The following is a 15,048-nucleotide window of genomic DNA, read 5'->3' on the forward strand; positions in this document are numbered from 1 at the left end:
TAATCACCCTAGACCCCTTAGGGCAGGCATCCCGAAGGGCCAATACCTTCGGGCACGGAGGAACTGCTCGACCCCCTCGAATTTCTCTGACCAAGCAGAGGACTTACGTAGCCGTTTTAGGGAAAGGGGTTATCCCGATCAGGTCCTTTCCCAAGCATTTCAGACGGCACTATCAAGGGATAGGACAAGTCTATTAGTTCCCTCATTAAAGAAGGAAGGGACAATGGATGGGAAGTTCCGCTTCATCACCACCTTCAATAACTGCTCCATGGAAGTACGTAAGATTCTTGAGCGACACTGGGCCATCCTGAAAATGGATGTGGATATTGGTGATGTAGTGGGAACTTTTCCAAAATGTACCTATCGGCGAGGTCGCTCCATTGGTGATAGAGTCGTACACAGCCACTTTGTACGTCCCAAAGAAATCAGTTGGTTACACTCGGACATCAAAGGATGTTACAAATGCAGTGGCTGTGTTGCTTGCCCGCATATTCAGACTGGAAAAAGCTTCTCGAGCTCCGTAACAGGAGAAACTTTTCAGATCAGAGCGTTTATAAACTGTCGCTCGAGGGGTGTAATATATAAGGCAAGATGTAGTTGCGGTCTAGAATATGTGGGCAAAACAAGCAGAGAGTTCAGGAGGCGTGTTGGAGAACACCTTCGGGATATAGCCAACAAACGAGACACCCCATTGGCCAAACACGTTGAAACGATACACAATGGGAACATCACTGGCCTAACATTTATGGGTATTGATCTCATTAATCATCCAGCCCGGGGTGGGGATTGGGACCGTAGGATTCTCCAACGGGAATGCAGATGGATCTACACCCTTAGGACACAGACCCCATTAGGCTTGAATGAGATCCTCACTTTTGGATGCTTTCTTTAGTTTGGTAGGGACAGCGAGGGACTCCTAGGGACAGCCACCGTGGAACGGGGGCACCCGGTACTTTAAGGTGTTGTTACACTCCGTCGGTAGGCAGGAGTCGGTTAGGGCTGTGTTAGGGATCACTTAGTGGTTGGGGCCCCTTCTGAGATTGTTGTCAATTTACTTATTTATCCTTAGTTTCTTCCCCCGTGCCCCCAGTCGAGGTACTTGCGTGGATGCCTGTCCTAATCCAATTCAATTGTCTACCATTTAGGTTCGTTGGTAGGACTACCTCTGTTTACGTATACAGTTTTCCTTCCTTTTGCTTGGGGCTGCATTATTTCAGCCCTGTTATTATATAGGCTTGCCAGCTAATGTCTTCCCACACCAGAATAAACCCCCTTTTCTCTCCCCCCTTCCCCCCCCCCCCCCCCCTTTGGTCTTATCTAATCGGCGTATCAGTTATTGGCTTTTTAGCTTGTTAATATTTGTCATGCGGCATCAACCATGGGTCCTTGTCGCTTATGGGGACCGTTTTACGTGTTTATGGTCGCCTAACTCAATACAGGGTCACGTGTTCTGATACTGTGGTGATCAGTTTTTTGGTGACATATCCAGCGTTGCTATGGTCACCGGATCGCCTCTAGGGACCGTGTGACCGGATGTGACGCTTCATGTTTGCCGGGTCGCGTGCGCGGCCCCATGACCGGATATGATGTTGATTTTCGGATGATGTTCATCGTCTCATCAGTTATCATGTCGCGTGCGTGGCCGCGTGACCGGACATGGCGCGGTCCGCGCACGTGACCTTCGGTTAAACACCATAGTTATCATGTCCCGATGAGACGCCTCATGGTTGCCGTGTCACGTGCGCGGCCGCTGACCGGATATGACGCGGTCCGCGCACGTGATCCTCGGCTGAGGTTCATCACTTCCGCAGTTGTCATGTGGCGTGCGCGGCCGCGTGACCGGTTATGACGCGGTCCGCGCACGTGACTTCCGGCTGATGTTCATCGCCACCTCAGTTACTATGTCACGTGCGCGGCCGCGTGACCGGATATGACGCGGTCCGCGCACGTGACTTCCGGCTGAGGTTCATCACTTCCGCAGTTGCCATGTGGCGTGCGCGGCCGCGTGACCGGATATGACGCGGGCCGCGCACGTGACTTCCGGCTGATGTTCATCGCCACCTTGGTTACTATGTCACGTGCGCGGCTGCGTGACCGGATATGACGCGGTCCGCGCACGTGACCAATGGCTAAATATCTATATCAGTACGTTAGATGGGACCTTGGCCACGCCCCTTAAGGCGTGTGCCTGAGGTGGGCGATCCCCCGGATTACGTGGGTGGGGGAAAGCCATATTCCTTGCATGTGGGAGTTATGAATGGGAGGCACTTGGAAAGTATACCTCCGCCCACACATCACAGGGGTGTATTCCCCTTGAGTAAAGGAACACCTTCATACATGTGGTAGATAATTATCATTAGCCTCATTGTGATTGGGAGGGCGTTCCTCTGCACACTCACAGGATATTTAAGGGTGGGAATTTTGAAAGTCTGGTGCTGTATGCCAAGGCCCAGACATAACATGCTGGAGGTCTGTTTAACTGAAGGTAAATACGTTGCTTTTTGCTTTATACGTCCTTTTTGCTATACACTGTACTTTAATAGCAACCTGACCCTTGTGTTTATCATTTGCAGCTCTCTTTTGACCATAGTCCCCTGAGGAATAAGCATATTATGAAACGCGTTGGGAGGTCTAGGAGCACATCAGGTCAGATGGTTGCCAATTGAGGGGCATTGTGAGGCTGTTGTGTTTGGCCCCCCCCTCTAGATATTGGACAACTAAAACAATTTTTCTTCATACATATTTATGAATTTTGTCCTTTGGACTATACTGTCTTGTATGTATAATCAGTAATTTTCACAACCTGGTTAGGGTTGTTTGTTTCTCTATCACCGTGGTGGGAGGTCACTCTATCCTCCCCCCCTGTGTGAGGTCTGTCCTTCCATGGTGATATTAGGAGCTTTTTACACTTGCTCCATTTTATTTGGTTGTTTTACAACCGTATGTGTTGTGTGGTTTAATATTTTTAACTATGAACCAATAAAGGTTATATTTTAATTGTTACCACAATTTAGATTAGTGCTGGGCTGTATCTATACATATATCGTGAAGCATTTGACAATTTTTGGGATGTTCAAAAATGCAATGAAAAACGCAAATTGCAAATATAGCTGCGTTTTAGTGCGTTTCTATGACTAAAAACGCAGCTATAAACGCAAGGGGTGGGTAGTAAAGTGACATGTACAGGAAGAGGGTTCCTTCTAATGGTAAACACAGAATCGTGAATCCTCCCGGTACCGTCACCGCTGCGTCCACCTCCCGTCCTGTGCATGTCTGCTCCCGTGCGGCGCCATGGCCGTGCGGGAGGTGGAGGCAGCTGTGAAATCAAAAGTGAATAGCAGAAAAAAAAAATGTCATACTCAGGTGTCTGCAGACTCCCGGTGCCATGTCCGCTCCCAGCTCCTCTCCCGGTACCGCCGCTCTGGCTGTGTTCAGTGTCCCCGGGCACGTCCGATGGCTGCAGGACCTGGCGATGGATCACCTGATGCGGTCACCTGACGCGTCAACTGATTGTAAGTCTCGCGGTGACGCCGGCGCCCGGCCGGCTTCACCTATCAGCTGATGCCGTTAGGAGACTTCATCACTGATTACCGGCAGCTCCTGCAGCGATCGGACGGGATCAGACTCCGCTCCAGGAGCTGCCGGTAGTCAGCACATAAGTGAGTTTTGTTTTTTTTTTTTTGTTTGTTTTTTTTGCACCGATGCATCAGCTGATTGTATAAAAGCCGTTTATACAATCAGCTGCTGTGTCATGTGATTCACATCCTTGATCCTGACACATCATCTGATCACTTTGCCTTCCAGCAAACTGATCAGATGATATTGGATCCAGATTGGACGGCGCGGGACCCTTGACCGAGGATTACTGCGGAGGGGAGTTCTTTATTTCAATAAAGATGGAGTCACTAATTGTGTTTTATTTCTAATAAAAATATTTTTTTTTTTATCTTTACTAGAAAATCATGGTGGCCATGTCTAATATTGGCGTGACACCATGAATTTCGGGCTTAGGGCTAGCTGTTAATATACAGCTAGCCCTAACCCCATTATTACCCAGCAAGCCAACCGTCACCAGGGCAGCTGGAACAGTTGGATACAGCGCCAGAAGATGGCGCTTCTATGAAAGCGCCATTTTCTGGGGTGGCTGCAGACTGCAATTTGCAGCGGGGGTGGCAAGAAAGCATGGGCACCCTGCACTGCGGATTCCAATCCACAGCTACCTAGTTGTACCTGGCTGGACTCAAAAATTGGGCGAAGCCCACATCATTTGTTTTTTTGTTTTTTTTATTATTTCATGAAATTCATGAAACAAAAAAAAAGTGCTTCCCTAGATTTTTGGTTCCCAGCCGGGTACAAATAGGCAGCTGGGGGTTGGGGGCAGCCCGTACCTGCCTGCTGTACCTGGATAGCATACAAAAATATGGCGAAGCCCATGTCATTTTTTTGGGGAGCAAAAAACTGCATACAGTCCTGGATGGAGGATGCTGAGCCTTATAGTTCTGCATCTGTCTGCTCTCCTGCATACACTAGTGGAGAATGAAGAACATATTGAAAAAGGATACGACATCAGACTTTTTTTTTCTTTTTTTTTTCTTCAACAATCTTTAATGGCATTGTTCACTGATATAAAACACATAAAACCGCAGCAAAAAAAACGCACCAAATCGCGGTAAAAACGTACTTGCGTTTTTTTCCCGCAAAAATGCAGCGTAAAAAAAACGAAGTGTGTGAACCTAGCCTTACCCACAGGAATCTGGAAGTAAAAGCTTTTCTTCTGACTGTTCTCATCCATGTAGCAGTTTTGTGAATTTGTATTGTATGATGCAGCAACCATCTGGGCCCAGCTGATTTACCTGCTCTCCTGTAATGAATTACATTTCTCACACCTTTTGAATATTCTTTGTCCTACAGTTGTGCCAATGGAGGTGGCTACTACCACTACTCTTACTCTGTTGTCAGAGGCTGTGACAGAATTGTTCCCGTTGATATCTATGTTCCAGGTAAGTATTCATTTTCAGAATTGTGTATTAGTTTTCTTTGTCGCTCCATTGGGAGACCCAGACAATTGGGTGTATAGCTATTGCCTCTGGAGGCCACACAAAGTATTACACTTAAAAGTGTAAGGCCCCTCCCCTTCTGGCTATACACCCCCAGTGGGATCACTGGCTCACCAGTTTTGTGCTTTGTGCGAAGGAGGCAACACATCCACGCATAGCTCCACTTTTTAGTCAGCAGCAGCTGCTGACTATGTCGGATGGAAGAAAAGAGGACACATATAGTGTCCCCAGCATGCTCCCTTCTCACCCCACTGTATGTCGGAGGTGTTTGTAAGGTTGAGGTACCCATTGCGGGTACGGCGGCAGGAGCCCACATGCTGATTCCTTCCCCATCCCTTTTTACAGGGCTCTGGGTGAAGTGGGATTTACCGGTCTCCAGGCACTGAGACCGTGCTCCATCTACAGCCCCTGGAGAAGATGCTGGATGGAGCGGAGTACATCAGGGACATGGCCCTGCTTCCTCAAGGTACTCTGTGTCCCCGTGCATTTGGCGCTCACACCGCAGCATGCTGGGTGTTGTAGTGCGCCGGGGGACATCAGCGCTGCGGCGCCTGTGCCATGGCCTCATTCAGCTTTGCTGAAGCAGGCTCACTTATGGGAATGGGTCGCGCCGGCCGCTGGGACTGCGGCGCGGCTGGCACTTGTAGTGCGCCGGGGACTTCAGCGCGGCCCGCGCTTTTACGGCGGCCGCGCTGATAACTACAGTCCCCGGCTTTTGCGGCCTGCTTCCGTTCGTTCCCGCCCCCAGACCTGCCAGTCAGGAGAGGGGCGGGACGCTGGCCACTTCTATGAATCGGTCGCGCCGGCCGCTGGAACTGCGGCGCGGCTGGCACTTGTGGTGCGCCGGGGACTTCAGCGCGGCCCGCGCTTTTACGGCGGCCGCGCTGTTAACTCGAGTCCCCGGCTTCTGGGCCTAGTCTCCCTTCGTTACCGCCCACAGGCCTGACAGTCAGGGTAGGGGCGTGACGCTGCATAGAGCAGAGCTGAGAGCTGGAGTATGTTTTGCATACTCCACCCCTCTCACTGTGTGCACTGTGAATCCGGATTCCCGCACTTTCTCAGGCACGCCCACGGCTTCCTTCTCTACAAGGACGCCGGCAGCCATTAGTGTCAGTTTCTGTACGATACAGAGACAAGTGTGGAAGACCCTGGCATTCTGATAGTCACACAATCGCTGCAACAGGCGTTAAGCAGCACCTGTGGTGCTAACCCCACTAGTGCAGAAGTGCACTTATAGATATGCTTGTACTATATACATTGCACTGTTTGGTCGCACGTTGTATATACCCTCCTGGATTATGCGGAGGAGTTATCAGCATATTCTCTGTGTAAAACAAAGGTGCAGAACCACATGTTTTTCTATACAGCTGGTACAGCATGTACGGCTATACGGCCGGCAGGTACATAGACTCCCATTGTATGCACTAATGGCCAGGGGATGAGGACGGTGTCTGCAGTATTTACTGACAGTTTTTCTGAGACTATGGCTATGATACTAGAAGCCTAGCAGTCCGGACATGTCTCTCACAATATGGGCACTGTTGAATCATTGATCCATGGCCCCCCTCAGTGTGAATAACTAACAGCTCCGGGAATGTCACACGCATCCCAGAGTCACGGCTCTGCACGGACGTCAGTCCCAGACAGCCTAAGTGGGCTCGCTATGAGCGGCCTCGGTTTCATCAGGGTCCTAACAGAAGGACTCGCTGTGTAATGAGGCGGAAGTGGCGGCTCAGGATTCTGATCCTGAGACCGCTCTCAATCTGGATACACCTGATTGTGACGCCATAGTAAATAATCTTATAGCGTCCATCTATAGAATGTGGGTTATTTCTCACAGCTCCTCCAGCGGAGGAGTCAGCTTCACGTATTTTTCTGGACCACTCTGCCTTCAGAGAGGCAGTCCAGGAACACCACGCTTATCCAGATATGCGCTTCTCCAAACGGCTTAGGATACACGTTATCCCTGTCCCCTGACTTGGTCAAGGACTGGACCCAATGTCCCGAGCGGCATCCTCCAATCTCCAGGCTTGTAGCTAGATCCATAGTTGCAGTGGGAGATGGAACTGCAAACTCAAAGATGCCACTGACAGACAGATGGATCTCTGGTCGAAAGCCATCTATGAGGCTGTCGGCGCACCGTTGGCTCCGGCATTCTCTCCCTTGGGGCACTCCAAGCTATTTCAGCTTGTCTTACACAGATTGACACGGTTACACGTACATCTGTGCCGCAGGTGGCATCCTTAACCTCTCAAATGTCTGCATTTGTTTCTTACGCGATTCAGGTTGTCCTGGACTCTGCGAACCGTGCGGCGGTAGCCTCCGCTACTCCGTGTTTTTAAGCAGAGCCTGGTCTGCTCGTTAAGTGAATGGAAGGCAGATTCTGCTTCCAAAAAAGGTTGCCTAACCAGTTGCCTTTTTCTGCTGACCGACTGTTTGGTGAGCGTTGGATGTAACCATTAAACAGTCCAGGGGTAAGGATTCATCCTTTCCTCAGCCCGGACACAACAAACCCCAACAGAGCAAGAGGCAGTCGGGGTTTTCGGCCTTTTCGAGGCTCGGGCAGGTCCCATTTTTCCTCGTCCAATGTGGACTCAAAAGGATCAGAGGAGCTAAGATTCTTAGCGGGCTCAGTCTCGCCCAAAAAAGCGACAGTCTGAAAACCCGCTTCCAAGGCGGCTTCCTCATGACTTGCGGCCTCGGTCGGTAGCAGGCTCTCCCGCCTTGGCGATATTTAGCTGCCATAGGTCAATGACCATTGAGTGTGAGACATTCTGTCTCACGGGTACAGGATAGAGCTCACTTCTCGTCCTCCAACTCGATTCTTCAGAATTTCTCCACCTCCCGGCCGGGCCGCTGCTCTTCTGCAAACAGGGTGCACTCTATAGGCAGAAAGAGTGATGACCCCCGTTCCTCTTCAGGAACAAGGTCACGGTTTTTACCCCAAATTCTTTGCGGTACCTATAACAACGGGCCGTTCCGTCCCGTTCTGGATCTAAAAATGCTCAGCAAGCTCGTGGACACCAGGCGGTTCCGGATGGAATCCCTCCGCCATGTCATCGCCTCAAGGTCCCAAGGATATTTCCTAGCATCATTAGGCATCAAGGATGCTTATCCACACGTGCCGATTGATCCAGAGCACTAGCGTTTCTACGCTTCGTTATAGGAGACGAACACCCTCTGTTCGTAGCTCTACCTTCCGGCTAGCGACAGTCCAACTGGTCTTCGCCAAGGTCAGGGCAGCAGTAGTCACAGTCCTGCACTCTCAGGGTCACTCTGTGGTCCCGTATTTAGACGATCTACTTGTCAAGGCACTCTCTTAGGAAACATGCCAACACTGCCCGAACGTTGCGCTGGAGACTCTCTAGAGTTTTGGGTGGATCATCAACTTTTTAAAGTCAGATCCGACCCCGACCCTATCGATAACATATCTAGGCATAGAGTTTCTTACTCTCTCAGCGATAGTGAAGCTGCCGCTAGACAAACAGCATTCACTACGGGCTGCAAGCTCTTCTTTAAGAACCAGTCGCACACATTGAGACGCCTCATGCACTTCCTACGTAAGATGGTAGCAATGGAGGCAGTTCCTTTCGCGCAGTTTTACTGCGTCCACTACAATGGGACATTCTCCGCCAATGGGACGAGGAGTCGACGTCCCTCAACAGAGTCGTCGTTCTTTCTCAGGCGGCCAAGGAATCTCTACGGTGGTGGCTTCTTCTCACCTCTTGGTCAAAAAGAAGGTCCTTCCTATCCCCGTCCTGGGCGATAGTTACGACAGACGCGAGTCTATCAGGGTGGGGAGCAGTTTTTCTCCACTACAGCGCTCAGGGTACGTGGACTCAGCAAGAGTCCACTCTTCAGATCAATGTTCTTGAACACAGAGCAGTGTATCTTGCCCTACAATCCTTCCAACAGCGGCTGGAAAGCAAGCATATCCGACTTCAGTCGGACAGCTCCACAGCGGTGGCATACATCAACCACCAAGGAAGAACGCGCAACCGGCAAGCCTTCCAGGAAGTCCGGCAGGTTCTGATGTGGGTGGAAGACACGGCATCCACCATATCCACAATTCACATCCCAAGTGTGGAAACTAGGAAGCTGACTTCCTAAGTCGCTGAGGTGTGGCCGAAAGAGTATGGTTTCCTCACCCGGACGGGTTTCAGGAGATCTGGCGCCGCTGACAGAGGCCGGACGTCGATCTAATGGCGTCACGGCACAACAACAATGTGCCAGCTTCATGGCACGGTTTCACAATCATCGAGCTCTGGCGGCAAACGCCTTAGTTCAGCATTGGTCGCAGTTCCAGCTACCTTAGGTGCCACCTCTGGCATTGTTGCCCAGAGTACTGCGCTAGATCAAGACCGACTGCGGCCGCGCCATCCTCGTCGCTACAAATTGGCCGAGGATGTTGTGGTACTCGGTTCTGTGGTGCCTCACGGTAGGCTAACCGGGGGCACTACCAGACCAATCAGACTGGCTGTCTCAAGGGCCATTCTTCCATTTGAATTCTACGGCCCTCAACCGGATGGTGTGGCATTGAGTCCTGGAACCTAGTGTCGTCAGGATTACCTCAGGACGTGGTTGCCACCATGAGACAGGCTAGCATACAACGTCCGCCAAGATTGACCACAGGACGTGGAAGATGTTCTTATCTCGGTGCTCGGCGCAGGGTGTTTCTCCCTGGCCGGTTGCATCGTCTATGTTTCCTTCCTTCCTGCAATCTAGGTAGGAAAATGGGTTGTCGCTCAGTTCCCTTTAGGGACAAGTCTCAGCGCTATCTGTATTTTTTCAGAAACGACGACTTCCTCAGGTACGCACGTTCCTACGGGGAGTTTGTCTTCTCAGCACTCCGTACAAGCGGCCGTTAGAGCCCTGAGATCTGAACAAGGTTCTAATTGCTCTCCAGATGCCGCCTTTCGAGCCTTTGAAGGATGTCTCCCTTCCCGTTTTTCACGGGAAGTGGCCTTCTAGTAACGGTCTCGTCTCTTAGGAGAGTTTCCGAGCTAGCAACGCTCTCATACAAACTCCCTTCCTGGTCCTTCACCAGGACAGGGTAGTTCTGCGTCCGGTTCCGGAATTTCTCCCTAAGGTGGTATCCCATTTTCATATCAATCAGGATATCACCTCACCTTCTTTGTGTCCTCGTCCAGTCCATCAATTTCAGAAAGATTTGCATCTGTTGGTTCTGGTGAGAGCACTCAGGTTCTACTTCCCGCATGGCGCTCCTGCGCCACCCGGATGCACTCTTTGTCCTTGTCGCTGGTCGGCGTAAACAGTCGCAAGCTTCCAGATCCACCCTTGCTCGGGGGCTCGAGGAACCAATTCTTGAAACCTACAGTTCTACTGGGCTTCTGGTTCTCTCAAGGCCGAAGGCCCATTCTACCAGAGCCGTGGGTGCATCCTGGGCATTACGGCACCAGGCTACGGCTCAGCAGGTGTGTCAGGCACCCACCTGGTCGAGTCTACTTACTTTTACCAAGCATTATCAGATGCATACCTACGCTTCGGCAGACGCCAGCCTAGGTAGATAAGTCATTCAGGCGGCGGTTGGCCACCTGTAGGAGAGGGCCGTTTGACGGCCCTATCATGAGGTATTCTTTTACCCACCCAGGGATTGCTTTTGGACATCCCAATTGTCTGGGTCTCCCAATGGAGCGACAAAGAAGAAGGGAATTTTGTTTACTTACCGTAAATTCCTTTTCTTCTAGCTCCAATTGGGAGACCCAGCACCCGCCCTGTTTTCTCGGGGTTTTTCTGTTTTTTCGGGTACACATGTTGTTCATGTGGTATGGTTCAGTTCTCCGATGTTTCCTCGGATTGAATTGGTCTTTAAACCAGTTATTGGCTTTCCTCCTTCTTGCTTTGGCACTAAAACTGGTGAGCCAGTGATCCCACTGGGGGTGTATAGCCAGAAGGGGAGGGGCCTTACACTTTTAAGTGTAATACTTTGTGTGGCCTCCAGAGGCAATAGCTATACACCCAATTGTCTGGGTCTCCCAATTGGAGCTAGAAGAAAAGGAATTTACGGTAAGTAAACAAAATTCCCTTCTTTTTATTTATTTATTTTTTTTTAATCTTATTTAATGAAGTCTCTGGCTTATGTAATACCTGGAAATGCTGCTGCGTTCAATGCTAATCAGGGCTTCAAATGGATACTGTGCTAGTTGTAATTGTATTAGCACATTTTATGTGCACACTCTCCTGATACCGCACATGCTGCACTGTTAGTATGCAGCTTGCCATTAACTGCTGTGTAGTTGTATTTGTAAAATGAATTGCACTCTCTAGCAGCTGTCATTTAGTGAAAAAGTAACATGAATCCTTTTCTAGTTGAAATAAAGCCCACTCTGCCATAATTATGTTGATTATTTCAAATATATGGTGTAGCCACATAGTATTTGTAATTTCTCCCAAAACGTTAATTCTTTGTGGTTCAGGTTACAGTAAGGCTAATAGCGTTCACACACTGCATCTTTTACTGCGTTTTTAGTGCATTTTTTTAGGTCATGAAGATGCTCCAAAATGCATGCATTTCTTTCCCCCAGTAAAGTCTGAGATTTCTGTTTTGCTGTCTGCACAGTGCATTTTTCATTGGCTGCGTTTTTGAAGATGCAGCCAAGATGCAGCATGTCAATGCTCTGTGTTTTTTTTCCAGCGTTTTTAAGCCCTTTCAGTCAATATATTTTACTTAAATGCATTGGGCAAAATGCGGCAAAAAATGCATGTGTTTTTGCTACAGGTGCATTTTTTGGGCCAATAACACTATCTTTGTGGTTAGGCTGCTTTCACATCAGCGTTTTTTTTTGACGGACGTAGAAAAAACGCAAACTGCATGTGACTGGATCCTGTTGAACGTATGCAAACGCAAGTGTTATTTTACAGGATCCTTTCACTTGCAGTTTATGGGCGGGCATTGGAGTCATGTGATCGGGAGTCAGTGGAACTAGATCTGACAGCCTGCAAATGCACACGCTGCTGTGGAAGGGTAGGGGAGGGAGAGGAGAGGGGGGAGGCAAGAGAGGGGAGAGAGAGACACTCTGTGATCACGCCAGGCTGGTTTCTGGGCATGCTCAGTAGAGCAAACAGGATCCTGTCTATCAGCATACCATTGTTCACATGCGGTTGTGTGCGGTACAGTCAGGATCCAGTGACTTGCAGTATTTGGACGCAGGTCAAAAACGCTACAAGTAGCGTTTTTGAAAAAAGTTAAAATACTGCAAGTCACTGGATCCTGACTGTACCGCATGTAAATGCATCTTACCGCGATTCCATTGAAAATGCATTGAAATGACAACACATTTGTCAAGGATAGTCAGATGCATTTTGTGTTTTTGTTTTTTCTTTGTTTAAAAAAAAGTCTGTCAAGAAAAACGCTGATGTAAAAGCCGCCTTAGAAAAGAGGCCGTGTGTGAACACAGCCTTACAAAAAGACAGAATGCATCTGTGATACGATGTACACACCAAGCGTGTGGCAAAGTATGGTTTAGCTGCCATAGATTTTGCTATATCACCTTTATTTTTGAATATTTTTTTTACTTTCTATTCATACTCTATAGGTGGGGGCTGACTTAAAAGGGTGCTTCACTCATATATTTTTTATTGTCTAGATTGATATTATATTGCGAAACAATGTTTCTCTCAAATACCTTGTGTTGGCAATAGTGCTTGTGAGAGGCCCTATTGCGGACCGCTGTTTCCCGCTCCGTGACCCCCGGGCTCCATAATATCGGGGATTCGTTGACGTCACATCAAGTTCCGGACACATGACATCACCACGGCCGGGCCCAGTCTTCCTGACTCACTGAGCTGTGGGCAGTGTTTCACCGCTTGTCACAGCACAGCGCGTCTCCTGTTTGCAGCGTTCTGCTGTGAGGGAGGAGGGAGCTGATGGGCTGTGACAAGCGGTGAAACACCACCCACAGCCCATCACTCACGGACACTGCAGCCAGCCGCGGTGTCAGGAACTTGACATGACGTGTCTGAATCCCCGAGGTCACGGAGCTTGGGGGTGATGGAGCGGGGAACAGTGGTCTGTAATAGTGCCTCTCGCAGGCACTATTGCCAACATAAGGTATTTGAGAGAAATATTGTTTCTCAATATAATATCGATCTAGACAATAAAAAATATGGGTGAACCACCACTTTAACTGTTTTATTTTTTTTTTTTTTCTGGGATGAGAAGCACTATATACTTCATATTTTGACATCTTGGTGTTCTTTCAGGCTGCCCTCCTACCGCAGAAGCTCTTCTATACGGTATTCTGCAGCTGCAAAAGAAGATCAAAAGAGAGAAGCGGATTCGGATCTGGTATCGGAAATGAGCGTGGTTTTGGTTTTTTTTTTGTTATTTATAAGTAGAAATGCTTGGTGTAGCCTCTTTGTGAAGCTGCAAACACAGATTTATTGCTGACACTATCAGATCTTATCGATATATCCAAGCTATTTGCCTCTGTTTGAATGACTGGCTTTTCTTGAAACCTGTACTTTATAGAACATTAAAGAGGACTGTAACCTTGAGATTGTTGTATTATTTCACCTGGACCTGCTCCCATACGCTAGTAAACTGAAGGGGGAATACAACAGCTGGCCTTAGTGTACATAGTGCAAACATGCATGTGTTCGGTCCTTCATACCTACCATCACACTTCTACATGTATTACAGCAATAAAGCAAGGGTCTTGCGTATCACAACACTCTTCGCCAAATATGCTTGTTACATCTGCGGTATTTACATTTGATATTTTGTTTTTCAGGGACAGAAATATATGAACATTTTTCCACAGGATGTGAAGGTTTTTGTAGCACTCTACATCTTTTTTTTTCTTTCTCTCCTAACCGCATGTTAATGACAGTTTTGTAAAACTATTCACATGCTCTTTCAACGCTTACACTAGGAAACTGCTTGGACTTGCACTGCTCACAATATATCACACTGTGCTAAAGAGGAATGTATGTGGCCAGACTCCATACACAAGGAAATAAATATGGCTGTTCTACAGAGTTGGCAAAGTGCAACTGCGCAGTTCTTGAACAGGGAAACACAGAACTGCCCATGGATCCTTTAGAAACATGACATTAACAAAGAATTGCTGTGCAGGATGCTCAGTGTACACAAAGCATTGTTTAAAGTTTGCTATTAAATCTGCAAGAAGCATAATATAGGTCAAGAAAGCCTAGGCTGAACATAAAAAAGTTGTATGCTCTGGGTGTTTCATTACTGCAGTAACACTGAGGATTGTTAACGAAAACTGGATAACCATCCTGCACCGCTGGCTAGCGGTAATCAATGGAAGGAATAAGGAGGATTCCAGATAAATAAAATTCATTTTTACACACACCTTCCACTGCAGGCTGAATCCTCTTCTTTTTTTTTTTTTTTATCTTTTCCCCGCCCCCCCAACCCCTCTTCTCTGATGAATTCTCTAACCAGGGCTGTGGAGTCGGAATCATGGAGTCTGAGTTCATTTTGGTGGAGTCTATATATTTCAGGAGTCGGAGTCGGTCCATTTTATACAATAAATTGGGTACAGTAGTTCAATGCAGAATGTGCTAAATATTTTTTGATAGGAATTTGGGAAAGTTATGAAATGTCTTATAAATGTCTGTTCTATTCCTGATCAAAAGGCTACATTCACACACACCATTTTTGCTGCAGTTTTTGAGGATACGTTTGTCAGCAGCAAAAGCAGATCAGCTTTTTTAAAAAACACATAATCTGAAAGGTTTTTGAGCTCATAAATAATGCTTTCAATAGCAAAAGCAGATTAGAAAAACGCCACAAAACCTGACATGCTCCTTCTTTGTAAGGATCTGTTTTTGAGCCCAAAAATGGATCCGCACAAAACGATGTCTGTAATATCTTGATGCCCAGAGTCACTGCATTTCACTGAATTATTTTGCCATCAATGTTCGATTTATGTTTGTGACAAGAAAGAAATTGTTACCAAGACACTGGCAGTAAAAGATAGTAAAGCTCATCACTAGAGATGAG

The 15,048-nt window shown here is 48.1% G+C and overlaps 1 protein-coding gene across 1 annotated transcript in view; it reads left to right on the forward strand.

Moving 5' to 3' along the window:
- The window catches only part of NDUFS7 (NADH:ubiquinone oxidoreductase core subunit S7), a 75,111-nt gene extending 61,537 nt beyond the window's left edge, over positions 1 to 13,574 (forward strand). Inside the window, exons 7-8 of the mRNA XM_075337887.1 lie at positions 4,912 to 5,000; positions 13,281 to 13,574. Of these exons, the coding sequence (XP_075194002.1) occupies positions 4,912 to 5,000; positions 13,281 to 13,378 (187 nt within the window). The 3' untranslated portion in view covers positions 13,379 to 13,574. The remainder of the gene's footprint in view (positions 1 to 4,911; positions 5,001 to 13,280) is intronic.
- Positions 13,575 to 15,048: the final 1,474 nt, after the last annotated feature.

This window comes from Anomaloglossus baeobatrachus, chromosome 1, assembly GCF_048569485.1.
Source record: "Anomaloglossus baeobatrachus isolate aAnoBae1 chromosome 1, aAnoBae1.hap1, whole genome shotgun sequence".
In the NCBI taxonomy this organism is placed as follows: Eukaryota; Metazoa; Chordata; class Amphibia; order Anura; family Aromobatidae; genus Anomaloglossus; species Anomaloglossus baeobatrachus.